This window comes from Myxocyprinus asiaticus, chromosome 5 (assembly GCF_019703515.2).
Source record: "Myxocyprinus asiaticus isolate MX2 ecotype Aquarium Trade chromosome 5, UBuf_Myxa_2, whole genome shotgun sequence".
NCBI classification, from domain to species: Eukaryota; Metazoa; Chordata; class Actinopteri; order Cypriniformes; family Catostomidae; genus Myxocyprinus; species Myxocyprinus asiaticus.
Genome location: NC_059348.1, coordinates 24379469 through 24405634, shown reverse-complemented (window position 1 = coordinate 24405634; position 26166 = coordinate 24379469). Strand labels below are relative to the sequence as shown.

The following is a 26166-nucleotide window of genomic DNA, read 5'->3' as shown; positions in this document are numbered from 1 at the left end:
ATGTTGAAGGAATCAAACTTTTCCTACACTGAGGTAAGCCACCAATAGTGTTCTATTTAAGTCATGGTTGTGTCAAGTGTTAATTGGTTTGGTTATAAATAAATGGTCTCAGAGTCAAAAGGTACGTTACGAGTGCAGTACAAGTTAACCTCATTCAACAGAATTCAACAGAATGTTGATTACCACAGTTAAAAAATTTGACTAGTCCTTTGTTTATCACATAAAATGTAAAAATCGTGGGTTATCGTCATGGCAACAAAGCTGAAGGCCTAATATTGGATATAACTTTACACAGATAAGGTTAGTAAGCGATTGTATCACACTAAAATCATGTAAACATGTATAATATTAATATATTGTGGCTATACTTTAGAAACTATTTGTATTTTAATGTTTGTGGACTGGCCCCATTCACTTCCACTGTAATTAATTGCCTTACTGTAACCTTGATTTATATATATATATATATATATATATATATATATATATATATATATATATATATATATATATGTATGTATGTATAAACGAGGTACAAGTAACATTGCCATAAATGTTGTTGATTGTGCTTAACTTCTATTCAACCCAGAAAGTTACTTTAAGCTACAGAATTAGGAAAACCTCACATTGTTACAATATGCTTTAAGAGCAGATCGGCACCACTCTCCATATAATACATCATTAATATATGAACTTAAATATAACATTATATCACGTTTATTTTTAATTCCATTGGTAAAACATATCTGATTTCAAGATCAAAAACACTGCAGTATTTAATCCATTCTGTTCATACAAGTTCATCTGTCATAAGAGGCTCTGTAAGAGCCGAGATTTGTACCTGAACCTAAATTCAAAGAGCTTTAATGAGTGTTTATGTAAAAAGATAACTGTGGAAAATTAGATGTCTAACAGACACATAATAACAGCTCTTCCTTGTACCTCCGAGGTGTGCTGTTTTGTCTTGACATAGTAGGTGTTGTTGTGCCATAGACTCGAAATAGTTCAGTGGTCCATTAAAGGCCTAAAATTTTCCTTTAAAGGTTTATGACCCAGTTTCACGAGATAAACTCAAATGCCCGAGTTACTGTACATTTGAAAAAGAAAAAGAAAAAAAGGGACATATTGGGCAAGAAAAATGGACAAGAACTGCTATTTTAAGCGTGATGGTGGCTGTCTTTGAAATCTCATTAAATTAATTGGTTTACATAGTCATTGTCAAGGTAAACAGCCATGGCCTCGCGTGTAAACCTCTATGCTAATGATGAAACATATGGTCAGATCTATTTAGCAAATTCAATATTGATGCCTAAACATACCTATACATACACTAATTCTGCAAAAGTTTACCTTTTAGCTTGGTGCTTCCCTATATGTGAGTATGCATTATGTGATGTATGTGTTGTCAGGTTTGTTGCCCCTTGGTGACCCCTACAAGGGGTTCAGTTCTGCAGCAATGAACTCAGGCAGCCAGATTCGTCTGCTGCTATGGAAGAATTGGACACTCCGAAAGAGACAAAAGGTACAATTAGCTGGTTCACAGGGATACAAAACAGCCATCATCATGGTTTTAGTTTCCAAAGCTTCAACACAGCTTATATTTTGAGTGCACTGTTTATATCATGTGATTCTAACCTCAGAAATCTGGTTCCAAGTGCAAGACTTTAGGCAGGTTTGGGCAGTTATGTGTGATGTGGCAGACAAAACCGGACACTGAAGCTGAATAATGGGTGTAGCATCTTTTGAAATCTCAGAATATTTGCCTTGCTGCAGAAAGTTTCTTTTGTAAATCTCTTCTGAAATTTATTACCTGCTATTTTTAACATCTGAACAAAGAAGCCTTCGATGAGATATAGCCAAGATCATACACTCAGATTTGCCTTGTCCTTTGTTCCTGAATGCCCTTTTATTGTTATGTGCTCATAGATTCGCTTCCTGGTTGAGATTCTGTGGCCTGTGGTTTTATTCACTGGACTAGTGTGGCTACGAAGAGCCAATCCCCTGTATCGCCAACATGAATGTAAGAATGTGCATTATTCAAGAGTACCTGACAGAAATGTCATGTCAGGTACTAGGCTCAAGGCTTAAGGTCAATATAATTAAGATTAATTAACTTTGGGGCCTGGGTAGCTCAGCGAGTAAAGATGCTGACTACCACCCCTGGAGTTGCGAGTTCGAGTGTTGAGTGACTCCAGCCAGGTCTCCTAAGCAACCAAATTAGCCCGGTTGCTAGGGAGGGTAGAGTCACATGGGGTAACCTCCTCGTGGTCACCATAATGTGGTTCTCGCTCTCGGTGGGGTACGTGGTGAGTTGTGTGTGGATGCCGCGGGGAATAGCGTGAAGCCTCCACACGTGCTACGTCTCCGTGGTAACGCGCTTGACAAGCAACATGATAAGATGCGTGGACTGACCATCTCAGATGCGGAGGCAACTGAGATTCGTCCTCCATCACCACGAGGACTTAGAGCGCATTGGGAATTGGGCATTCCAAATTGGGAGAAAAAGGGGAGAAAAAAAAAAGAAGATTAATTAACTTCTTTTTCATAGACCTGTTGTAAAAAAGCAATATCACACTTGCAGTCATGCTGTTGAAGGCCTACTGAATATCAGTCCAGTATTTATTCTTGATTGTGTAATACTATGATCTTTATTTTTAGAGGTTCTTACATATTGGGTGGGTTAGATTTAAGTGTAGAACTTTTGGAATTGCTCACTGATATTACAATACATTAGCATTATAGTCCAATCTTAAATGTGGTGGAAGATGTATGATTCTGTAAACAGAAAAAAAGAAGAAACAAAATCTGAAAACTTATCAACCAGAAAAATCAGGAATTCTCTCTGACTGAAAATTATTTTGCAGTTTGCTGACATTAGGTTTGCTGAGTGTGGATTTTTGGAGAGTCTGGTGGAAGTTAGCAAAATGCTAACCTAAAACGTATAGAGCACTTTTAACTGAGATTCAAAATGTTCACAGTGTTCCTCAAATTTGACATTTCCACTTTTTATTGTGCGAAGCACTTGAGTTAAATCTCAATGAACATCTGTTTGTGGTGCCTGAGGACTAACTCATCATCTCTACATCTGCAAATGCAGGTCATTTTCCCAGCAAGGCTATGCCCTCTACGGGAATACTGCCTTGGATCCAAGGGATTTTCTGCAATGCTCATAACCCATGTTTTCGCTACCAAACTAGAGGAGAGTCACCTGGAGTCGTATCGAACTACAACAACTCAATGTGAGTCAACCAGTCCCCCAGATTCAAACTCATTCTGGAAGTATTTCATACTGTATTTTTCCCTATCTTGCACATTTTTAGCATGGTAGGTGTCCAGTAATACAACTATGATATAACTAATTTGGGAGGTTTTGCGATTTTTATAGCATGAATGCTTTAGCAGGAGTTTCAACAGCTCAATAACTAAGAATTATGATGGTACATTTTTAGTCTTGAACCATTAGATAACAGTTTTATGTCAAGATATGGCCTTTATGGCCAACAGTATGTGGACTCATTCTAATTAACCGGTTTGGGTATTTCAGTTACACCTATTACTAGCAGTTGCATAAATTATGCAAACAACCAGGCAATCCCCCTTTTTAAGTAGACAACAAACTTTAATAGGATAGGGCCCTTTACTGTTTCAGCATGGCAATGACCTTGTACAAAAAGTGAGACCCATAAAGAAATTGTTTACTGAGTCTGGTGTGGAAGAACTTGACTGGTCTGCACAAAGCCCAGACTTGAACGGCAATGAATGCATTTGGGATGAATTTGAACACAAACTGTTAACCAGGCCCCATCGCCCAACATAAGCGCCTGACCTCACTGATGCTCTTGTGTCTAAACTGGAGTAAATCACTGCAGCCATGTTCCAACATCAAGGAGAAAGCCTTTCCAGAAGAGTGGAACCTCTTTTAGCAGCAAAGGGAGGACCTTTAATAGCAATGGTTTTGAAATTAAATGTTTAACAAGCACATTTGGGTGTGGTGTTTGGGTGTCCACATACTTTTGGCCATGAAATGTAGTCTTAGTTCTAAATATAATTCCAAGTTCCAGCAACCCATTCTATCATAGTTCTGCTATGTAGCAGATTTTTAAGTCAAGTGCCCCTCTTTATCTACTTTCCTAGACTGGCACGGTTCTATGCGGACTCTCAGGAACTCCTGTTCAATGACCCCGAGTTCCGTCAGCTTGGACGTCTATGGCGCGAAGCCTCAATCATGAGCAACTTCATGGAGACTCTACGTACCAATCCTGAATTGGTGTCAGGTATGTAGGGCAGGGGTACTTTCTCTGTGCTCTGACCCATTAATCCTGCTCTCAGAGTGGATGGATGGACCTTTTTTAATGGATCCAAGTGAGTATAAACTGAAGTGTCTGGGGTGAATTTTTGCTGGTTGGTGATGTCTTTTAGGAAAATGTCAGCTGACCGTGTTGTTGCCAAACAGGACGTGTTCCTGGATCAACATACAGCGCGGTCCAAAAGTCTGAGTCCACTTGTGAGAATGGCCTAGAAATTATGCAGAATCTTAAACATTTCATTTCTTCAAGTTACTTAATACTGGTCCTCTGTTTTAAATTTTGTAAAATCCTAACACTTTATTTTAAGGTAGATTTTGAACCCCATAATTTCATTTCATGTGGTCTTAGACTTTTGGACCACACTGCATTTAGTTTGTCCTGGAACAACAGCCTTATCAAACAAACATTATCCTAACTAACCCTTTCCCCAACCTGACCCTAACCATTGACTACCTCTAAAATTAGAGGAAGATGAAAACTTTTTTTTTTTTAAATGTTGTTTTTGTTTGAAGCCCCAAACCCCAGACCTTAGACTACATCAACACTAATCTGTGTAAGTTTGAAAACACAATTTTCAGTTTCATCATCGTTTTTCAAAGTATGCGGTTATGGAGAGTCTTTGAAAGTCTCCATTTTCGGAGGAGGAAAACACAGTTGATGTGTGAATGAGAAGTGTAAACGTTCAAAATTAATGCATTTTGAAATGAAAATGTATTAATGTGTGCGTGGCCAAACTCTACACTATGATTGGTTGATTGGAATGTTGTTCCAGGACCAACAAGGATGTTTATCCAAGAACACATCCTTTCACATCATTCTTTTTTAATGTTCTGTTGTATTATTTATAGTGACAGCCCTGCAGTTAATCCTAGGACACCTTTAACTGGAGTGGGTTAGTTGGGATCTTTCAGCACTCTCTCCACACACGTCTCCCATGCCGTGACCTTTCAGCACTGTTGAGCGACAAAGCTTTTCAGCAAAGAATTTACTGATTAAGTATTCCATTGAAGCACTTTGTCAGCACAGTTGTCCTCACAGTGAATATATGTCAAAGTCATTATACACGCTGTTCAGTCAACTGCCACAATGTAAAGAGTGCTTCATTTAAGAAGGTGTGGAATGCATTCTTTCCATTTCACATGTGCCCACAAAACCAGCTTTTTGGGGTAGGGGAAATATTTGCATTTCTTTAGTTTTATCTCAAGTAAAAGCTTTAAATACTTAGTTTAAGAAAACAAATCTTTTAGATTTAATCTTTAAATCCTCCTATCTGTTAGAGGGGGATATTGCAGTCACATGTGTGTGCTCTAATGTTGAACTAAGTCTGTAGTATCTGTAGTTAGTGGTGCTTGCTAAAGCTTTCACCACACTAGCATACTCTGAACAATTTGATTTTGGCAGAGGGTGTCACACATTTGCTGAGATCCCGCTCTCTTCAGTCAGAGGTATGACACACTTGCCGATTAAGAATGGTGGAGGGGTGACAAACATACCAACTCTCTGCAACTCTCTCTCTCTGATTGCCTGTCACATGGATCTTGCCAAAATAACGACAGTAGTAACACATTAGCATAAACAACTGTAAAAGAGTGATTTAGGATGTGATTTATGGAGTAACTTACCTTGTGAAAGTGTGTGATTTTGTATTTATCCCCTCGAGGCTTGCCATAAAACGTGCATGTCCATATGCAGCTTTCAGTGAGTAAAGAAATTATGTTCAATAAAATCAGACTGTAGTGTCATCGCTTTCTGATTTCATTAGTCATTTTAGTGTATGAAAAAAGCAGGGAAAAAATCAGTTGGTGAAAAAAATGGCTTGGTGACAGAATCACTGTGTGATTATATGCAGCTGAGTGTAATCACAGATCAAAACGTTCAGATCAGCTTGACGTCTTGTCAATTCTTCAGAAGAAGAAGCAGCTCACTGGTCACTTGACGAGAACACAAGACCATGCCTAAGTGACAGAATGATGTTTTCAAGCAAGCCTGATATGCTTCTTCAGTTTTTGAAGCAATTAACTCAGCAGGGAGTCATGACGGTCAAGTGATTAATTATCTCCCACTGGCAAACACTAAAGCCTGGTTCATACTTTGGAAGAAGCCAAACTTTTTTCTCCTGGACGAACTAAAGCACCCTAGGCGAATGAAGCCGGCATTTATACTACGCGCAACATCGTTTTAAAATGAGTTTGTTTAGGGTGATGTCACTGTGTTTAACGTACTCTTCCAGCCACAAGTAAAGCCAATAATGCAGGGTTTTCTCTCTGTGGACTGCCGCTTTTAGTGCTGTGCCGCTTTTTACAATGTTAAACTTGTCATGGCCCCTTTCACTTTTAAAAACTCAAATCTCTCTCCACTCATTTGTCGTGGCCGAGCTATCTTTGTAGAGTTTGTGTTTCAAATCATGTAAAAAGTATACTTCCACACAATCTTTGAGAGACGGACTTCAAAGTTATCAATTTTAATGACAGTAACCTAGGTAACAACTCCTCAGCTGGTATGCGTGATTGTAAATAAAAAGCATCACGTCCAAACCACACCCACAAATAGTTTTTTATTTTTTTATCCCCTTTTTCTCCCCAATTTGGAATGCCTAATTCATAATGCATTCTAAGTCCTCGTGGTGGTATAGTGACTTGCCTCAATCCAGGTGGTGGAGGACGAATCTCAGTTGGCTCTGCATTTTAGACCGTCAACCTGTACATCTTATCACGTGGCTTGTTGAGCACGTTGCCACGAAGACATAGCACGTGTGGTGGCTTCACGCCATCCACCGTGGCATCCACACACAACTCACCACGTGCCCCACCTAGAGCGAACCACATTATAGCGACCACGAGGAGGTTACCCCATGTGACTCTACCCTCCCTAGCAACCGGGCCAATTTGGTTGCTTAGGAGACCTGGATGGAGTCACTCAGCATGCCCTGGGATTCGAACTTGTGAACTCCAGGAGTGGTAGCCAGCGCCAGTACTCACTGAGCTACCCAGGCCCCCCACCCAGGAATAGTTTTAACCGATCATCAATGCTCTTTGACCAGCCGAGTTCTCTTGGGTCAAGAATTTCAAAGATGTGCATGAACAGGAGAAATCTCACAAAACGAACACCTTGGCAGAACAAAAACATCACTGCATTTTGTCATCATTTGTAGGCGAACAAAGCGAAGCCTGTTAGTATAAATTAGCCTTTATGCACACTCCGTCTCTCACCTACTGGCTGGCAATTATGTAAATGAAGCTCACACCTGAAAATCACTGGAAAAAACGGCTAGTTTGGTGCCTGACTATTACTTTTGCTAGGGATTTGAACAAACACCCAACGTAAAATATTGAACTTCAGTGCATAGCTCATCTTTTACCTTTTGTGCTCCAAAAATGAACGAAACCTCAAATCATGTGGCTTGGTGCAGAAAGGAGTGCTTTTACTTTTCTAAGCAATTTTTACTAGTGGATGATAAAGCAGGTGAAAATTTCCATAGACTTAAGTTTAAAGAGGGCCCGAGCCATATCTAGATACCAGAAAATCATAGATTCTTGGGGGCTGGCCTGTAAGCAACCTCCTAGCAACCTCCCAGGACACCTTAGCAACCACCTTGTAACAAGTATTAAACCAATAAGAACACATTAGCAACAGCATAGTAATGCCCTGGTAACCATCCACAACACCCTAGCTTTGTGACTGAGTTTTGCACAAGCAAACACCACTTTTTCTTCAGAAAATTTTAAAATGTAGTTATCATAACTGACTTTCAGTATGAAGGTTCTCTCTTCCATTTTCTGCACTCATGTTGACTGTTTCATCCAAAAATTGAAAATGTCACTTTTTTCTCTTCCATCAGGTAAAGGTCTGAAAGTTGAGGACATTCTAAAAGATGATGAGGTTCTGACATCATTCCTACTGAGGGACGCTGGACTTTCACAGGCTGTAGTAGAGGATCTCACAAATGCAGAAGTGCGAGTGGAGCAAGTAAGCTAGAGCAATACTTCCCTATTACTACTTCTCTTATCTAGCTTTATAGCCTACTGCTTTGTCGAAAACCACAATAACTGCTTATGTCATTAGAAACTATTACTGCTTCAACTGGTATGTTGTTGGAGCCCCTGCAAGACGAATTCACAATCACAACCTCATACACTTCTATAAAGACTCACTATATGTTTTCAATCACACTGCAAAATCAAGGAAGTTCATGAGACTTCTTTGCTGTCACTGGCTCTGTGAGCCCTTCCTGAGGTTTTATATCACTGTCTTAGTGACGTATGCCTTCTTTTGTTTCATGCTGGCTTCTCTCACAAAGGATAACTTATATTGCAGCTCCATTGTCTCAGCAGAATTACAAATCAAAGACTCTTAAGTAGTCTTCTTTGATCCTACACCTCACTAAGTGCACCATTACAAACTGTGATGCAGAGTTTTTGTGCCTGTAACACATACTGTGCACATAGCGATGTCCAAATAAAAGTCTGGATATGATTTTTTCCTAATAATTTCATTGATCCAAGAATTACAAGAAGAATTCCAAATCTGAAAGAGCAGGAAAATGTAATAATCAAACTGTGGATATTTCTGAAGGATAATAGTCAGAAAGTTGTGTTCAGAGATGGGAGCTGACAATCATCAGAATACACTGAAGTAGGCCAAAAAAATGTGTTGTGTTGGAAGTGTATTGTGTTGTGGAATATACAGGATGTACAGGGGGATTTCCATGGTGAATGAGACTATTGACAACACTTGTTACACTATAAATTTTTCCCAAACAATGGCTTCAGGACATGACATCAAAGACCGCACATATCCCAAATCAAATTGCAACAGCTTGAAAACATATCCGTGTGGTTAGCAATGCAAAAGCCACTCAAAGTGCTTTCCAAATAAACAGCTGAGGTAACCATCGCCTATTTACTAGAATCATTACCTATTTAAATATGGGCAGCAATTATTCTTATACAGTAAATTCTTCTGCACACCCTCATTTTCTATTTCTTTCAATAACTTTCTCTCATACTTTTGAAATACAATTTAAACATGTGTGAACATTCTTTTGAAAACATTATGATCTCTTTCTCCGCGTTTCCAGTTTGCATATGGAGTCCCAGATCTGACTCTGAAGCAGATTGCCTGTAGTCAGGCTCTTCTGGAGCGATTTGTCATCTTCCCTAGCCGCAGAGGGCTGTACGGGGTCCGCAACGCCATGTGTGCCCTTTCCCAGGAGAGGCTGCAGAAGATTGAGGATGTGCTCTATGCCAACATAGACTTCTTCAAACTCTTCCGGCTGGTCAGTAGTGGCACTTCTTCTTTGTGTGCTCCATGTGTTGTTCTGATGTAAAAAAGACGTACAGAGGAGATGTAATTTAGCCATAAAATATGACCCATTCCAAAAATCCATACCCTGTCAGAAATTGTGAAATTTTGGCATTGATTTTGAAAATATGACTGATCATGCAAAAAAACTGTCTTTTATTTAAGGAACTTTATAAAGATGGAAAAGGATATAAAAAGATATCCAAAGCCTTGAAAATGCCAGTCAGTACTGTTCAATCACTTATTAAGAAGTGGAAAATTCGGGGATCTCTTGATACCAAGCCAAGGTCAGGTAGACCAAGAAAAATTTCAGCCACAACTGCCGGAAGAATTGTTTGGGATACAAAGAAAAACCCACAGGTAACCTCAGGAGAAATACAGGCTGCTCTGGAAAAAGACGGTGTAGTTGTTTCAAGGAGCACAATACTTGTTGACTCCTCTCCAAACATAGCGCTTATGGTTGTGACCATAAAGCTCTATTTTGGTCTTGTCACTCCAAATTACAGTGTGCCAGAAGCTGTGAGGCGTGTCAAGGTGTTGTCGGGCATATTGTTACCGGGCTTTTTTGTGGCATTTCAATCATGCAGCTAATTTTTGTTCTGGTATCATCGTATTGTGCTCCTTGAAACAACCACACCGTCTTTTTCCAGAGCAGCCTGTATTTCTCCTGAGATTACCTGTGGGTCTTTTTTTGCCGTGATATACTACAGTATAATCTTCTGATTAATTTATATTTTAAAACCAATTTGGTTGCAGAAAAATGTAAATGCATTTTATGTGATTTATGTTAAGTTTGAAAGTATTTAGCTCAGATTCAGCAGAAATAGACAGATAAGCAAAATGTGTCTTAAACACGACCAGTGTCCACTACAGTATGCAGTAAGGGAGCAGTACAGACAGCACATAATGTGTCAGGTGCTTTGGAATTATGGAATAGGTGTCATAAGTGTTAACAGGTGGTGTACTAAAGTAGGAACCTGTATCTCGAGCCAGACCTACTTACCTGCTGATAGATTTTAGGAGGACTATGAATACCACTGCTGAAACAACACTGCTTATCAGCTTTCTCTTTCTAAGCCCTTCTCTCTCTCTCTCAGTCTTAGATGTTCACTCTGGGTCAGGCAGAAGCAGATGGTAGCAGGACGCGTTACTTGGCCTCATTTACTAATTAGATTAAGGAGGATACACCCTCCATTGGTTAGGACAGCCATGGAACCACTACTTACTGGAGTTTTGCGTCCTCTCATGATAGTTAATGTTGAAATTGGGGGGGTTGAATCAAACCTTGTATCACTCCATGCATGCTGTAAATCAGTGGCTATGATAATGAAGATGAAAGGGCTTAGAAATGTGACTTTGGAATTCTTTATTTTTCTTGAGACAAGACATTACAAACACTATTACATTACATCCTCATAAGTCAGTGAAAGGGTTAGGGTGCAAGAAGATTATACGATACACAAGCAATACAAATACAACGTTTCTCTGTTGTCATTTACTGTACTTACTTAGAAGTACAAAGAACTAAAATCAAATGTTTCTTACTGAAAATCTAGTAGGAAACTAGTATAAGAATCTTTTCTTAAAAAATTACATTTTAAATGTGAAACAGTGAATAGCTTTATGTGTATTTGGGACTGGCAAGGCATAATGCAAAGAAAACGTTGCAAAGAAAAGTTCAGACACACTATTGAGTGGTCCAGGAGTTATTACCATTGTGCCCTTGTCTTGACCTAGGCATCTAACAATGGGGACTGTCCCTGTACTAGGTATAAAGTTATGCACTTTGGATTAAAGCATCGGCTGAATGACTTGCTATACTTGCATTCACACATAAATACATGGTAACATGGTAATAAGAACATAAACAGTGTGAACATATTTTTAATTACATAACAGATGGAAAATGAAAACAATCAATGAATTACCAGTGTAATACCATTTTAATTGTTTTGACTAACATAGTAAACACATATGGGTCATATACAGTATTACAGTATATGACCCATACAGTATATGACCCACTAAGGGGCAATGATGCAAACTCCCTTATAACTTTTTATAAATAATAAAACAAATTTTTTTTAAAAATCCAACTAAATGTTAAAATACTTAGTTAACATGGTAAAAGACACCTTAATTAAGGCATTCCTGGGGTCTCCGATGTAAATATTATTGTCAAAAAGTAGACGGCTGGGTCATTTTTGAACAACGTATGCATTTTAGGGTTTATAGGGCGAATAATCTTTTAATTTATCTTTTAATTTAAATCTTTTTTACCTAGATTTACACTTCTATTATGTACATTGTGGTTGTTGAGAAGTTTATATCAACTGAAATCGCTCCTTCCATGTTTAGTTGCCGATGGTGCTGGATAGCCACTCGTCTGGAATAGACCTGCACTTCTGGGGTCGAGTACTTTCAGCAGTGTCCGACAAACTTCAGGAGGTAAAACTGCTTGAGAATTCTCAGTTCCTTTCCCCTTTTCAAGACCCTTAATTTAGCATCCAGGAAGCTCCTCGCTTCCTTTTAGCTCTTTAGCAAGCTTGAAATGTGATGCTAGGAAAGTGTGTGTGCTGTATCCTTATGTGTGTGCCATTTTTGTTGTCTGTTACATCATAACCTAAGGTATAAGATCAACACTATTTCATTGTGTGCATGTGAGGAAGGTTGAAAGTATTCACATGACCAACACACACAATCCATGTGTATGCATGCATGTCATCGCTCCATTCCAGCATTATTTCAAAAGTACATTCCACTGAGGTCACATCCTGTAGGTGGAGTATAATTCTTTCCCTTTTGCTTGGGTGACAGAAAGCCTGGCCAACTAATGTTATCACCCATCAGTAAATCCATCTCCTCTGAGTGTGTGGGTCTGCGTGAAAGTGTATCAATGGGAAGTAGGGAGGTGAAAGTGTTAGTTTAGCCATGGTTGAGCAATGAGTCATTCTTCATTCTAAAAGCCTTTGTGGAAGTCTTCATGATTTCACCTACACTTATCTTGTCCTGATTTGACATGTTGAGCCTATCATGGTGTGCATTAGAGTTCACTACCCATGGAGAAGTGCTGTATCTCACGTTCATTCTGATACCCTGCTGGCCTTGTATTTTGAAACACAGTGTTTGCTAGCTGTTGTAATAGAGCTTTGCAGTTGAATGTGGAGATGAATTTGAACGCAACATCTAGTAGACGTGCTCTTCATCAGTGAGAGGATATTTTCCCCTCCCAGGAAATCTCCCTGATGCATTTCCCTCAACCCACTGAGATAACATCACGTTTCATACAGAATATGTTTTTAATTGTTGTTTCATGAGATTATTACAAGAATCATTTTTAAATACTCTCTTGGGAAGGAGTATGCTGGAAATACGACCTCACAGTCCAAATTGGCCAAACATTTTACACAGCAGTAGATCTACCACAACTATAGACACATTTGTTGGAGACAGAGAAGTTCTATCAGGAAGACTCGCAGATTTGAGTAAAGTTCAGAAAAAACAGGAATGTAATGTCTCTCTTTGGCGTAAGCCCCTTCTGTCGGTCCGAAGAGGTTGTACTCGGAACCATCAGATCCTGCTGGAGATAGGAGGCAGGGGTGAGGAGCCTACCCCCGTGCAGGATGGGACTCAGCTGGTGATGGTGGGGTGGTGGAGGTTGCCGTGTTAGCACACTGAAACAGCAATGTGATTGTGAGCAGACTTATAAAGCGATGGCTTACATGTGATTGGCTAGGAGTTACCTAGCTAATGGTGCGATGATGTACAGCTGCTAGTCTTCCCGCTAGAACTACGCTGCGCATTTCTTTCAGGAAGACTCACAGATTTGAGTAAAGTTTTAGATTACATTTATTTGATGAATATAAAACAGGAATGTAATGTCTCTCTTTGGCGAAAGCCCCATCTGGCCGAAGAAGTTGTACTCAGAACCGTCAGTTCTATCAGGACGACTTGCAGACTTGAGTGAAATTTAAGATGACATTTATTTGATGAATATAAAACAGAAATGTAATGTAGCTCAGTGGTAAAGATGCTGGCTACCACCCCTGGAGTTCGCTAGTTCGAATCCCAGGGCGTCCTGAGTCCCCTGTATCGCCAACATGAATGTAAGAATGTGCATTATTCAAGAGTACCTGACAGAAATGTCATGTCAGGTACTGGGCTCGAGGCTTAAGGTCAATATAGTTAAGATTAATTAACTTTGTGGCCTGGGTAGCTCAGCGAGTAAAGATGCTGACTACCACCCCTGGAGTCGCGAGTTCGAGTGTTGAGTGACTCCAGCCAGGTTTCCTAAGCAACCAAATTGGCCCAGTTGCTAGGGAGGGTAGAGTCACATGGGGTAACCTCCTCGTGATCGCTATAATGTGGTTCGTTCTTGGTGGGGCGCGTGGTGAGTTGAGCGTGGTTGCCGCGGTGGATGGCGTGAAGCCTTCACACGCGCTATGTCTCTGTGGCAACGCTCTCAACAAGCCACGTGATAAGATGCGCGGGTTGACGATCTCAGACGCGGAGGCAACTGGGATTCGTCCTCCGCCACCTGGACTGAGGCGAATCACTACGCGACCACGAGGACTTAAAAGCACATTGGAATCGGGCATTCCAAATTGGGAGAAAAAAAATAAAAAAATAAAAATAAATAAATAAATGTATAAAGTCCGAAGAAGTTGTACTCGGAACCGTCATATCCTGCCGGAGATAGGAGGCAGGGGCAAAGAGCCTACCCCCATGCAGGACGGGATAAATATGCATTTTGGACCATCAAAAAATGGAGGACATTCACTTGCATTGTTTAGAGGAGGAGGCCTGAAATGAAATCCTAAAAATCTTAAATTCTGTTTTAATGAAGAAAGAAACTCAGATACATCTTGGGTGGCCTGGTAAATTATCAGCAAATTTTCCTTTTTGGGTGAACTATTCCTTTAAGACACACTTACAAATGTTTGAATTTCATTGCATCAGAAACTAAATATCAGATTGGCATCAATTGGCTAACAAATTATACTAGACCTTTTCTCAGAACAAATTTTTCTTAGCCATTTTTTACCTAGCCAATTACTTTTATACACTTGGCCCTATAACAGGATTTTAGTTTATGTATGAAGTCAGTTCCCCTCAAGTTCACGTTCAAGAAGTTCATCATATTAACTATGGACATATTCCACTAATGTTTGACAACCAGAAATTTTCAGATATTTTTGTTAATTTTGAATAATACATTTATTGTATTGTAATTTGAAACCTAATAAAACAAATGTTTTATTTTGTCTTAAAAGGGGGCTTTTTTTTTTAAAAGTGCTACTTGGTTTGATATTTTCAATAAAATAATATTATTTTCTAAGTGTGGCTTAAACTGTCCAGATACTTTTTGGGACCAGTGTATATTGCTGAACTTAAATCGGATTAAATGCAAACATGGTTATCACCTTATTTTTACCTTTAGTATGCCAAGTTTAGCTACAACTGGGCATAAGGGTAAATTTAGGGATGCCTCATCAAGGATTTTAGGCTGCCACGTGTCAGTAGAGCTGGCAGCTGAGGGATGTTGGCCTCGGTGAAGAGGTTCACTCTTGAGTCAGTTGTTGTCACTAGTGCACAGCACTTGATTACACATTGCAGCTGAATGACTGCCGTCATTAAAACAGTAACAGGATTAAAAGTCACATTCTGCAGTTATTCCAACTATCTGTTTGTTAATGGTGTTTCAACAACTAAAACCTTTAAACGAATGTTCCAGCTTCACTACAAGTGATATGGATTTGCACAAATAATAATTTTGACTTGCTCCTTGTTTATTAAAACCAAAAAATCAACAACAAATCTGTAGTTACAGTGAGGCACTTACAATCGAAGTAAATGGGGCCAGTCAATAAGCATTAAAGTACACACTTTTTCAAAAGTATAGCCACAAGATGTAAACACTATACGTTTTAACTGATTTACTGTTAATGGCATTTTCCAGATTACAGTGTTTACTGCCGTTATGTCGCCGTAACAACCAAGTTTTGGATATAACTTTACACAGATGAGGTTAGTAAGTGACTCTTAAGTCATGTTAACACATAATGTTTATGTCTTGTGTGGCTATATTTTTAAAACAGCGTGTATTTTTAATGTTTATGGACTGGTCTTGTTCACTTTCATTATGCTTTACATTAACTTTAACATAATTCCCCAAATGCTGTCGATTGAGCTTAATTTGTCTTAAACCTGGAATATTCCTATTTTAAACAACAGCTCATCAATGCTTAAATATTTAGTCTGACTACATGTAATCCATCAGATATTGTGAGGTACAGTGGCACTATTAAAGCCATACTGACTTTTTTCTTTAAACCTGTATAATTTTCTTTATCCATAAATAACGAGATATTTAACAGAATGTTCAAGCTGCACTTAGCCATACAACAAAAGTGGATGACGATTCATGCTGTCAAGCTGTATAAAGGACAAAAATATCATAAAAGTATTTTATGCAACTTGTGCACTATTTTTCAAGTGTTCTAAAACCATACGATGTAGCTTTGTGTGAGGAACAGACTGAAATATGCATCATTATTCCAGTATTATTTTATTATTAATTGAAAATCCCTTCTGTCTCTCTCTAAGCATACATAAGATACCTTTTAAGATATTTAAATGAAATCCTAAAGGTATATTTATCTTTTCTAAATGAAAATGTGCACACTATAGCTGTTATATAAAGTGTGTTAATTTTTTCTGTTATATCAGAATTTGAAATATTGGCCCCACACATTATTTGTACACTACATGTGCTAAAATTGCTCTTCTCTCACAGCTTGCAGAGAGGCAGAGCTCTAAAGACCTGATGCGGGTCCTGTACTCCATCTTCCAGCCAGGGGGTCCCTCTTCCTTCAGTCAGCTGATGTCTACTGTGTCAGATCTCTTCTGTGGCTATCCTGAGGGTGAGGGCACCCGGGTCTTCTCCTTTAACTGGTATGAGGACAACAACTACAAGGCTTTCCTTGGTATCAACAACTCCAGAGGACACGGCAGCTACGTCTATGACAGGACAGCAAGTGAGAACTGTTACAGTCTCCCTCCTTTATACTTAAGTTCACTTTTTATCTTTTGGTTATCTAGTCATATGACAGTGGCCCCAAAAGCACTTTGGAACTTAAGCCACACATAAATCCATGAATTTCATAGCATTAGATAACAAAATATTGATCCAAGTGGCATCAGCAAACAAATTATGCTAGACTTTTTTTTTTTTTTTTTTCAGAACTAACTTCACCTTCTAAAAATTGCTTTTAAGCCAGGTGATTTTTATTGGATGTATGAAGTCAGTTCCCCTCAAGTTCATACAGGTGTCATAGCAGAGTGACCACAGGTGTAGTTTATCACATTAGCTATGTTACAATACTGAACATCTGACAACCAGATAGTGCCTAAATACATTTTGTCTTCATTTTTGAACAGCAAATTGTTTTATCATTTAAAACCTAACACACTACTTTTTGTAAAACTTTTTGCTTGAGAAGTGCACTTGTGTGATAGTTCTTTGAAATTATGTTATTTAATGCAATGCAGGGCCAACGTGTACATGTGCAATAACGTGAATAGGGTTAGCTATTAACTAAATAGACTAAGGGCCATTTATATGGAGGGGCTTTCTGCTGTCTAATGCTCTGCACTTTCTTTTTCATTTCTTACACTGTTTTTCTCTCACTTTCAATTTTTCTTTCTTTCGCTTTCTCTGTCCATCTCTTTCCTTTTTTTCTGTTCTTCGCTTTCACTTTCTCTTACTCCGTTTCTCTCTCTCTCTCTCTTGCTCTTTGTCGCCCACAGCTCCGTTCTGTAATACATTGATGCAGAACCTGGAGTCAAACCATATTACGAAAATCATGTGGAATTCAGTGAAACCTCTGCTGATGGGAAAGATCTTGTACACCCCAGACTCCCCTGCTGTCAGAAAGATATTAAAGAGTGTAAGAGATAAATATCCACCCACTCTCACACATGTACTGTCTCCGTAACCATTGACAAGTACATGCAAGAATTCCATGCGGGGTTCATTTTATTTATAAGTATATTAATCATACATAAGCATCCTTGAATGTAGACGTGACCTTCAGCAACTCTTGATTGAACTGCCTGAGCTGTATGACATCAACACATAAATTAGATGATCTCGAATGCTTGATTACGAACCAGTCTACTGGAATAAAGAGATTAATGGTAGTTGTTATGACTGAACATTCAGGGTTACATGGATGAACTAAAATTTTTCCAGATGGATAGTTGTTTCAATGAGCCGGAAACATTGCTGAGTCAATTCATTTGTCATTGCACACCCCAAAGGTGCTCTGAAGACTTATGACGCTGACAATCCATATAGATATGTGTGTGTGTGTTCTCTAGGCCAACATTACTTTTGAGGAGCTTGAGAGGTTGCAAAAAATAGGAAAGGTCTGGGAGGAGGTGGGACCCCAGCTCTGGGAGTTCTTCCAGAGCAGTGTCCAAATGAATATGATACGGGTAACTTCTACATTTCTGTCCATCTCATATACACAGACGTCTTCCCCCTCTTTGTCACTATAATAATTTCCTGATATCAAGCCCACTGTTCTTTTTTTGTTACCTGTTTATCATTCATTGTATAAGGTATTTAGATTTTATTATCTGTCATGATATGGAATTTTTTTAATACTTTTTCTTATATATTGTTTTTTTTTTTTTTTTTTGCACTTCACTTCAGTTGACCAGTCTTTGAAAGATATTAGATTAGCTAAATATAATAAAGCTTAGTTTAAATGGTTACTCTACACTATTAATGTCAAATATAAAAAGTGGCCCAATTTACCTGAAGACACACTTCTTTTGTGTCTACTGTTGAATCTGAAGTGCACTGCAAAGTCATTTGTTAATCAGTATTTTTTGTTGATGTTTTCTCTCATCATTTACTCACCCTCATGCCATCCCAAATGTGTATAAATTTCTTCTGCTGAACACAAAGATTTTTAGAAGAATATCTCAGCTCTCAGGTCCTCACAATGCAAGTGAATGTGTGCCAAAATGTTGAAGTTCCAAAATGCACATAAACACAGCATAAAAGTAATCCATGGGATTCAGTGGTTAAATCGATGTCTTCAGAAGCAAAATGATTGGTGTGGGTGAGAAACAGCTCAATATTTAAATCCTCCTTTTGTTTTTGGTGATTTGCATTCTTCATGCTTATCGCCCCCTACTGGGCAGGGAGGAGAATTTATGGTAAAAACTGACTTAAATATTGATCTGACTTAAATATTGATCAAATCACTTCAGAAGATATCGATTTAACCACTGGAGTCTTATAGATTACTTTTATGCTGACTTAATGTGCATTTTGGAGCTTTGGCACCCATTCACGTGCATTGTATGGACCTACAGAGCTGAGTTCCCTATCTGTCACTCACTCGACGTTGGTGTCGATGTAGTGACACTAGGGGTCACTCTTGGGAGCCCGAGACACCTCTGGTCTTTGATAAAAGGCCAATGAAAATTGGCGAGTGGTATTTGCATGCCACTCCCCCGAACATACGGGTATAAAAGGAGCTGGTATGCAACCACTCATTCAGATTTTCTCTTCGGAGCCGAACGGTCATGCTCATTGAGCTGAATAGCACTGTTCATTCACCTCTGCTGGATCTGACGGCGCATTTCAGCGGCTTCTCCCTCCTCTGCACTGGTGCACTGCAGAGAACGCCCCTGGGCGCTTCGGCAGAAAAACTAGAGAGTATATTTTCTGAAAGAGCATTTTTCCCCTCTAAAAGAGTATATATTTCTCTAAAAGAGCGCACACACGGAACGTCTTTTTAAAGACGCGTCTTTTTAAAGATGCCTTTCCGTTCGTGTGTTATTCCTGGTTGCGGTCGATTTCTCTCAACTTCGGATGGTCATGATCGCTGTCTTTCGTGTCTGGGCGCGACCCACACGGAGGTTCTCTCACTGCGAGAACATGACCATGGCAACGTTGCGGTCGCGGCTTGCTTTTGTAAGAAAGCAAGCCACCCCAGCGGCTCCCCGCCTTGGTCCTCCTACCTACGGGTTTGAGGTCAGCGCGGCTGGCGCTGGGGGCGATTTGGGGACCTCAATGGGATCGCCTCCGCCAGGTATCCCCCCGCGGACCTCCCATTCCCCAGCACGCTCGTCTGCCCCAATCGGGCTTCCGGATGAGTTCGTCGGCTCGTCGCACGGCGAGTCTGGCTTCTCGTTCGAGGCCCGCGAAGATGATGAGCTTTCGAGCGCAGCGTCGGAGAGCGGGCTTGTCCAGTCGGACGCAGAAGCCTAAACCGGGCTTCCCCCTTCGGGGATGGTCGCCCAGTTACAGGCCGACGCCGAAATGACGGACATGCTTTCCCGGGCGGCCGCGAGCGTCGGGCTAGAGTGGAACCCTCCGCTCTCCCCTGAACCCTCGCGGCTTGATGATTGGTTTCTGGGCTCGCGGCGCCCCTCAGACCGGCCGCGCCCCGCTCCAGTGCCATTCTTCCCGGAGGTGCATGAGGAGCTGACGAAGTCGTGGGAGGCACCTTTTACTGCCCGAACCCGACTCCGCAGTTCCCCCGCTCTCACTACCCTCGATGGCGGGGCGGCCAGGGGCTATACGGCGATTCCCCCGGTGGATAAGGCGCTCGCAGTGCACTTATGCCCGCAGAGCGCCGCCACCTGGCGTGGACGCCCTAAGCTCCCCTCCAAGCCCTGTAGGCTCACGTCGTCCCTGACGGCCAAGGCCTACAGCGCTACTGGACAAGCCGCCTCTGCCCTGCACGCCATGGCTCTCCTGCAGGTCCACCAAGCCAAGGCACTGAAAGAACTGCACGAGGGTAGTTCCGCCCCAGATTTGATGCAGGAACTGCGCTCGGCGACCGACCTCGCCCTCTGGGCGACGAAGGTCACAGCGCGGTCTCTTGGGCGGACGATGGCCACACTAGTGGTCCAGGAGCGCCACCTGTGGCTCAACCTGGTCGAGATGGGCGAGGCCGACAAGACACGGTTCATTGCTGCCCCCATTTCCCAGGCGGGCCTATTTGGCGACACCGTTGAGGACTTTGCCCAGCAGTTCTCGACGGTAAAGCAGCAGACGGAGGCAATCCGGCACATCCTGCCCCGGCGCGGCTCAAGACCCCGCACCCCGTCTGCTCGTCGCCAAGGGCGTCCCCCTGTGGTGACTGCACCGCCTCCGCCGCAGCCCGCCCCTCCGGCCCGGCCCCGGCGTGGAGCCCACCGCAGGAAGCCGACGCCACACGTCTCTCAGCCGGCACCGAAGAACCCACGGAGGTCTTCGAGGCGCCCCTGAGACGGACAACCCAGGGACGAGGGAACCCACTCACCTGGAGCTGGTAGAAAGACCACTCCATCCCCCGGTGGAGGGCCGGGTGGAAAATCTTTTGTTGCCTTTTCGTTTGATTTCGCCGTACGCCCAAGTGGCTGCGGTACCCAACAGTTCAACAAAAGAGCGGCTTCCTTCCTCCCTGGGTCACATACCCGCTGTGTACGGTCGTCACCACGACTACCGTCCACGGGCTTTATCTTGCAGGATTGGCGCTCCAGCGGTGCCCTTTTCGCCCCTGAGCGCCCAGCTGTGGCACAAATCCACCCCCGATGTGACAGCCTCCACGGGTCGCGAGGACAGGCCTCTTCCTCCCCCGTCCCAGGCTGTTCCGGGGGTGGTCACAAGGAGCCAGGTAAGTGCTTCGATGTCCCTAGACTCAGCACGGCCACGACGTGCTGTGGCACCTCGTGCTCCGCCCCGCCACGAGGCCCCACCTGCCGGTACGTCCGACGACGTTGTCCCCTTGGTTCCCCTCGCACGGAATTTGGACGCATGGCTTGCACTTCCCAATCTGTCGCGGTGGTTGATCCGGACCGTCCGACTCGGCTACGCGATTCAGTTCGCCAGGCGCCCGCCCAGGTTCAGCGGTACTCACTTCACCTTCGTCAAGGGCGAAAACGCTGTTACTCTGCGCGCGGAAATCGCTACCCTCCTACGGAAGGGCGCGATAGAACCTGTCCCTCCAGCCGAGGTGAAGAAAGGGTTTTACAGCCCCTACTTCATCGTACCGAAGAAAGGCGGTGGGTTGCGGCCAATCTTGGACCTGCGAGTACTGAACCGGGCTTTACACAGACTCCCGTTCAAGATGCTGACGCAAAGACGCATTTTAGCGAGCGTCCGGCATCAGGATTGGTTCGCGGCGGTAGACCTGAAGGACGCGTACATTCACGTCTCGATCCTTCCTCGACACAGACCCTTCCTGCGGTTCGCGTTCGAGGGTCGGGCGTATCAGTACAAAGTCCTCCCTTTCGGCCTGTCCCTGTCTCCTCGCGTCTTTACGAAGATCACAGAGGCTGCCCTTGCCCCGTTAAGGGAGGTAGGCATTCGCATTCTCAATTATCTCGACGACTGGCTAATCTTAGCTCACTCTCGAGACGTGTTATGCGCACACAGGGACCTGGTACTCTCGCACCTCAGCCGACTAGGGCTTCGGGTCAACTGGGAAAAGAGCAAGCTCCTCCCGGTTCAGAGCATCTCTTTTCTCGGTTTGGAGTTGGACTCAGTCTCTCTGACGGCGTGCCTTACGAACGAGCGCGCCCAGTCGGTGCTGGCCTGTTTGAAGGCGTTCAAACAGAAAACAGCGGTTCCACTGAAACTTTTTCAGAGGCTCCTGGGGCATATGGCATCCTCGGCGGTGGCCACCCCGCTCGGGTTGATGCATATGAGGCCGCTTCAGCACTGGCTCCAGACTCGAGTCTCGAGACGGGCATGGCGCCACGGGACACACCGCGTGGCCATTACACCGGTCTGTCACCGTCTTTTCAGCCCTTGGACCGACCTCTCGTTTCTACGAGCAGGTGTTCCTCTAGAACTGGTCTCCAGGCGCATCATGGTCACGACAGACGCCTCCAAGATGGGCTGGGGCGCTGTTTGCAATGGGCACGCAGCCACCGGCCTCTGGACGGGTCCGCGGCTGCGTTGGCACATCAACTGCCTCGAGTTACTGGCAATTCTGCTCGCCCTGCGGAGGTTCCGGCCGTTGATCCAGGGCAAGCACGTGCTAGTTTGGACAGACAGCATGGCAGCGGTAGCATATGTCAACCGCCAAGGCGGTCTGCGCTCCCGCTGTATGTCATAACTCGCCCGCCGTCTCCTCCTCCGGAGTCAGCAGCACCTCAAGTCGCTGCGAGCCACTCATATCCCGGGCAACCTCAACGTTACAGCGGACGCGCTGTCACGGCAGGTTCCCCGCAGGGGAGAGTGGAGACTCCACCCCCAGGTGGTCCAGCTGATTTGGAGTCGATTCGGTCAGGCTCAGGTGGACCTGTTCGCCTCCCAAGAATCCTCCCACTGCCCGCTCTGGTACGCCCTCACCGAGGCTCCTCTCGGCATAGACGCATTGGCACACAGCTGGCCCCCTGGCATTCGCAAATACGCATTTCCCCCAGTGAGCCTACTTGCACAGACACTGTGCAAAGTCAGGGAGGACGAGGAGCAGGTCATCCTGGTAGCGCCCTACTGGCCCACCCAGACATGGTTCTCGGACCTCACGCTCCTCACGACAGCTCCCCCCTGGCAAATTCCCCTGAGGAAGGACCTTCTTTCTCAGGGACGGGGCACCCTCTGGCACCCGCGCCCAGACCTCTGGAATCTCCATGTCTGGCCCCTGGACGGGACGCGGAAGACCTAGGTGGCCTACCACCTGCGGTGGTAGACATGATCACTCAGGCTAGGGCCCCCTCTACGAGGCGCCTGTATGCCTTGAAGTGGTCTCTGTTCGCTAAGTGGTGTTCTTCTCGACACGAAGACCCCCAGAGATGCGCAGTCGGATCAGTGCTTTCCTTCCTGCAGGAGAGGTTGGAAGGGAGGCTGTCCCCTTCCACCTTGAAGGTGTACGTTGCTGCCATAGCAGCACACCACGACGCAGTTGATGGTAAGTCCTTAGGGAAGCACGATCTGATCATCAGGTTCCTAAGAGGCGCTAGGAGGCTGAATCCCTCCAGACCGCTCTTCGTTCCCTCATGGGACCTCTCCGTAGTTCTTCAGGGCCTACAGAGAGCCCCCTTTGAGCCTTTGCAGTCAGTCGAGCTGAAGGCACTCTCCCTGAAGACTGCCCTCCTGACTGCGCTCACTTCCATCAAGAGGGTAGGTGACCTGCAAGTGTTCTCTATCAGCGAAACGTGCCTAGAGTTTGGTCCGGGTTATTCTCACGTGATCCTGAGACCCCGACCGGGCTATGTGCCCAAGGTTCCCACCACTCCTTTTAGGGACCAGGTGGTGAACCTGCAAGCGCTGCCCCAGGAGGAGGCAGACCCAGCCCTGGCGTTGCTGTGTCCGGTGCGCGCTTTGCGCATCTATTTGGATCGCACGCAGAGCTTTAGACTCTCTGAGCAGCTCTTTGTCTGCTTCGGTGCACAGCGGAAAGGAAGCGCTGTCTCCAAGCAGAGGATCGCCCACTGGCTCGTTGAAAAAAAAAAAAAGAAAAAAAAAAGAAGTGCCATATCTATGGCATATCTCGCCCAAGACATGCCGCCCCCGGTAGGGCTACGGGCCCATTCTACCAGGGGTGTAGCGGCTTCTTGGGCCCTGGCCAGAGGTGCCTCTCTAACAGACATTTGTAGAGCAGCGGGCTGGGCAACACCCAACACCTTTACAAGGTTCTACAACCTCCGGGTGGAACCGGTTTCGTCCCAGGTAGTGGCACGCAACACAAGCGGATAAGCCCGGGATAGCCGGCCGGGTGTATCGCTTGCACATAGCGCCTCCCACCTCCTTTTGAGCTGAAGACGTGCGCTGTTAATTCCCAGTAGTGTTCACAAAAGTTGTTCCCTGGTTGATTTCCTCCGAGCCCTGTGGCAGTCGAGTCTTCGGAGAAACTCACTGCCGGCCCAGTACACGCGCTATCTAAGAGCCCGGTGCTGGGGTAGGTGCTCCGCATGTGGCGGTTCCCTGTAAGGCTAACCCCATGCGATCTATATCTTCCGCTAGCTCGTTTCCCTGCTGGCAAACGGCGTCTTCCTTGGGCAGAGCCCCTCTGCCCCAGTCTCCATGTTGTAGTACCTCCTCCCCCATTGGGCAGGATCTACCTTGAAGGCTCTCCACATGGTTGGAAAGACCATGTGATGTATTCTTCCACTTAAATATCCCCCCCTCTTGGGGCGAGGTGTGGTCTCCGCGGTGTCCTCCCCTTGGGAGGGACACCCCCCGACTAGACCTGGCGGCCCAGTCGGATAATCCCCCTTCTTTTTTAGGGAGTGGAAAAAGAGAAGGGGAAAAGAGGCCACGACTGGGTTAAGCCCGTCTCTATCTTTGGGTAGTCGACTTGTCCCCAAGTAGGGCCGTTCGACACTCATAACTGTGTTGGGGGAGGTTACGTGTCGACCTGGTGTGCTGGCTATGAGGCACACAGCAAGTCTGCCCACCACACACACCGCCAGTTCACGTAACACAGTTCAGCCTTGTGGCGTTTTGTATAGGGACCCCTAGTGTCACTACATCGACACCAGCGTCGAGTGAGTGACAGATAGGGAACGTCATGGTTACTGGTGTAACCTCCGTTCCCTGATGGAGGGAACGAGACGTTGGTCCCTCCTGCCACAACGCTGAACTACCCGCTGAAATGGCCGGACCTTATATCGGCTCCTCAGCGTAAAACCTGAATGAGTGGTTGCATACCAGCTCCTTTTATACCCGTATGTTCGGGGGAGTGGCATGCAAATACCACTCGCCAATTTTCATTGGCCTTTTATCAAAGACCAGAGGTGTCTCGGGCTCCCAAGAGTGACCCCTAGTGTCACTACATCGACACCAACGTCTCGTTCCCTCCATCAGGGAACGGAGGTTACACCAGTAACCATGACGATATTCTTCTAAAAACCTACATTTGTGTTCTGCAAAAGAAAGTCATGCACATCTGGGATGGCATGAGGGTGAGTAAATGATGAGAGAATTTTCATTTTTGAGTGAACTATCCCTTTAAAAGATAAAAATGTAACAATAATAAAATCTAAAAATCCTTAAATCAAGACACGTATACTTCAGCAGTAAATAAATAAATATTGAAAAGAGTTTTACATTTATATCAGAGACTGTATCTTGAATATAAGTGTACAAATGAGATAAGTTTATTTTTCATACCCCACTAGCAAATTGTTTTAATTTGTTTTAAGCATATTCTTCACAAAATTTTGTGAGATTGATGCTTATTATTAAAGGTGCTATATGTAAGATTTGACAACAAGTGTTTGAAATGGGTACTGCATTCCAAATTCAAAATATTGGAGAGTTGTCTGCCCCGTCCCAGACTCTAAGCTCATGAGGGTTGCCAGAATGTTGACACGCAAATTAGCCAACTCAGCATTTGTTTTAAAGCATTTCTGGGCTTTAAGCTGTCTCCATCTTCCAAAGGCATCTCCAGTATTTATCCTTATTTTACTACACCTCTGGTCATGGTGGTTTTTAGATGGATGGCGAGGCTTTTTATGTCGGGTGGAATCTGTTATCTCTGATCCAGTTCGTTTGCTGGCTTCCATGGCTGCAGCACGCAGTGTTGTTTGCCTGCAAACT

General features: G+C 43.7%; 1 protein-coding gene across 1 annotated transcript in view; it reads left to right on the top strand.

Annotated features, from left to right (window-relative positions):
• The first annotated feature begins 1456 nt into the window (after positions 1-1456).
• Positions 1457-26166, top strand: part of LOC127441394 (retinal-specific phospholipid-transporting ATPase ABCA4-like) — a 66631-nt gene continuing 41921 nt past the window's right edge. The window contains exons 1-10 of the mRNA XM_051698761.1: positions 1457-1522; positions 1927-2020; positions 3098-3239; positions 4135-4274; positions 8146-8273; positions 9385-9582; positions 11967-12056; positions 16405-16645; positions 17418-17557; positions 17991-18107. Coding sequence (XP_051554721.1) covers positions 1457-1522; positions 1927-2020; positions 3098-3239; positions 4135-4274; positions 8146-8273; positions 9385-9582; positions 11967-12056; positions 16405-16645; positions 17418-17557; positions 17991-18107 — 1356 coding nt within the window. The remainder of the gene's footprint in view (positions 1523-1926; positions 2021-3097; positions 3240-4134; positions 4275-8145; positions 8274-9384; positions 9583-11966; positions 12057-16404; positions 16646-17417; positions 17558-17990; positions 18108-26166) is intronic.